This window comes from Arachis stenosperma, chromosome 6, assembly GCF_014773155.1.
Source record: "Arachis stenosperma cultivar V10309 chromosome 6, arast.V10309.gnm1.PFL2, whole genome shotgun sequence".
In the NCBI taxonomy this organism is placed as follows: domain Eukaryota; kingdom Viridiplantae; phylum Streptophyta; class Magnoliopsida; order Fabales; family Fabaceae; genus Arachis; species Arachis stenosperma.
In genome coordinates this window covers 118,691,440-118,693,539 of record NC_080382.1, presented here as the reverse complement: position 1 = coordinate 118,693,539, position 2,100 = coordinate 118,691,440, and the positions used below count along the sequence as shown (strand labels likewise).

General features: G+C 40.8%; 1 protein-coding gene across 1 annotated transcript; it reads left to right on the top strand.

Annotated features, from left to right (window-relative positions):
• Nucleotides 1-704: 704 nt before the first annotated feature.
• On the top strand, nt 705-1,767 carry LOC130934475 (uncharacterized). Its single transcript, XM_057864041.1, has 2 exons — nt 705-1,373; nt 1,678-1,767. The coding sequence occupies exons 1-2, from the start codon at nt 705-707 to the stop codon at nt 1,765-1,767; spliced, it is 759 nt and encodes a 252-aa protein (XP_057720024.1).
• The last annotated feature ends 333 nt before the right edge of the window (nt 1,768-2,100 follow it).

Sequence of the window (2,100 nt, the reverse complement as noted above, 5' to 3'; positions counted from 1 at the left end):
AAGTTGTCACAATGAAAATGTGTTTAATGATTTAACGATTTAGCGGCTCATGAATAAAAATGAGTTAAACCTCAAAGTGGTCCTTGAACTTGTACTCGACCCTCAAAGTGGTCTTTTTACTTGCATTGGCCCCAATATTGTCCCCAAATTTAACAATGGTGACTCACAGTCGTCCTTGAAATATTTTTCGAGGAATATTCCCAAACGGCGTGATGACATATATGGAGAGGCGCCACGTTAGATATCTGACGTGGCTTTTATCATTTTTTAACTCAATTTAGTCCCTGAATTATTTTATAACCCTAATCCCTAATTTATTATCAGAAACCACTCTGTTTCTTCTTCTCTGCTCTCCTTCGTCTTCTCTGCCATTGTTGAACGTGATTTGGGTGGGTCATGTGGATGGAGGCAGCAAATTGAGGTTATGATGAAGGCGTGAATGTTGGAGGTTATGATACTCATGACGAATATGATGATGAGTCAGATGGGGCAGATTCTTGGCATTCCGAAGAAATGAAGACACCCCCTAACTTAGAGGATAACGACGCATTTCCTATTTTCAGAGAAGAAACAAGGTTCGGGGAACTTCGATTAGAGATAGGGATGAAATTCAAAACGAAGATGTATTTTAAGGAGGCTGTGAGGGAGTATGCATCCAGAAAGGTAGAAGAGTTAGATTCAAGAAAAATGATCATGTACGATGCATGGCTTTATGTAAGGGTGAGGAATGTCCATGGGTTATCTATGTCTCTAAGGATAATGAGGGTGTTTTCTGGCAAGTTAAAACCTTCAATGCTGATCATACCTGCCCAAGGGAGACACAAAATAAATTAGCTAACGGAGGGTGGTTAGCAAGCAAGTTGGTGAAGCAGCTTAGGAAATTTCCAAATCTGAAGCACTCTGAAACTTTAACATACTTCAAAAGCAAATGTGACTTGGACTTGAACAAGTCTTCCCTGACAAGAGCACTTGGAGATGCAAGGCACATTGTGTATGGTGATGCTGCTGCACAATATGAGATGGTGAGAGACTATGGTGAGACTCTTCTAAAGTGCAACCCTGGTTCTACTGTGCGCATGACAACAATTCCTCATCCCAACCCCACAGAAGAGTCCACTTTTGACAAGATGTATATTTGTCTGGATGGGTGCAAGAATGGGTTTAGGGCGGGATGCAAACCTCTAATAGGGCATGATGGAGCATTCCTAAAAACCAGATTTGGTGGACAAATCTTGGCAGCAATTTACGTCATTGCAAATGCCATTGTACCAGTGGAGAACACCGATAATTGGAGGTGGTTCCTTGAGCTGCTACATGAGGATCTAGGGAGCTACACCCAAAATAGGTGGTGTTTCATTTTGGACATGCAAAAGGTAACGATGTCTTTGCTATTTACTGGTTATTGTATTTTAGTAAAGGTTGAACTCCTTAGGTTGATGTATTTTTTGTAGCCATGTTTTGCTTTCATGATTCTGTTTTTATATCTACTGGTTTGTTTCACACATTGTTATTGCCTGTATTGATAGAATGGGATAGGAGTAGAACTTAATAAATCGTGGGGATGAATTTGCTGTCACTTATACATGTGTAGGGACTAATTTGATGTCACTTATGTAAGGTGAGGGACCATTTTGGGTCCCGATATTGTAAGTTATTGATTTCAGTGGTTTCGTGCAGGGGCTAATCACAGCTGTACAAGAGGTCTTTCTTGATGTCCACCACAAATTTTGTGTATGGCACTTATGGAGAAACTTCAATAAGCAGTGAAAAGACAATGAACTTAGAAGATTACTGTAGGAGTGTGCAAGATCTACTACTCAAGAGGATTCGTTGAGGGGATGATGAAAATTCAGAGAGCTAAGAAGGAAGCATGGGAGTACCTTTCCAAATGACGAAGAGATGCATGGAGTCGGGCCTTTTTTCCCAACCAAGCAAAATGTGACAATATATGTAACAATGCTTGCGAAGTATTCAATGCCAGAATCAAAGAAGCAAGGGCCAAACCAATTATCACACCACCAGGTACTTCAATTATTACTCCACCCATCATGACCCACCCAAATCACGCTCAACAATGGCAAAGAAGATGAAGGAGAGCAG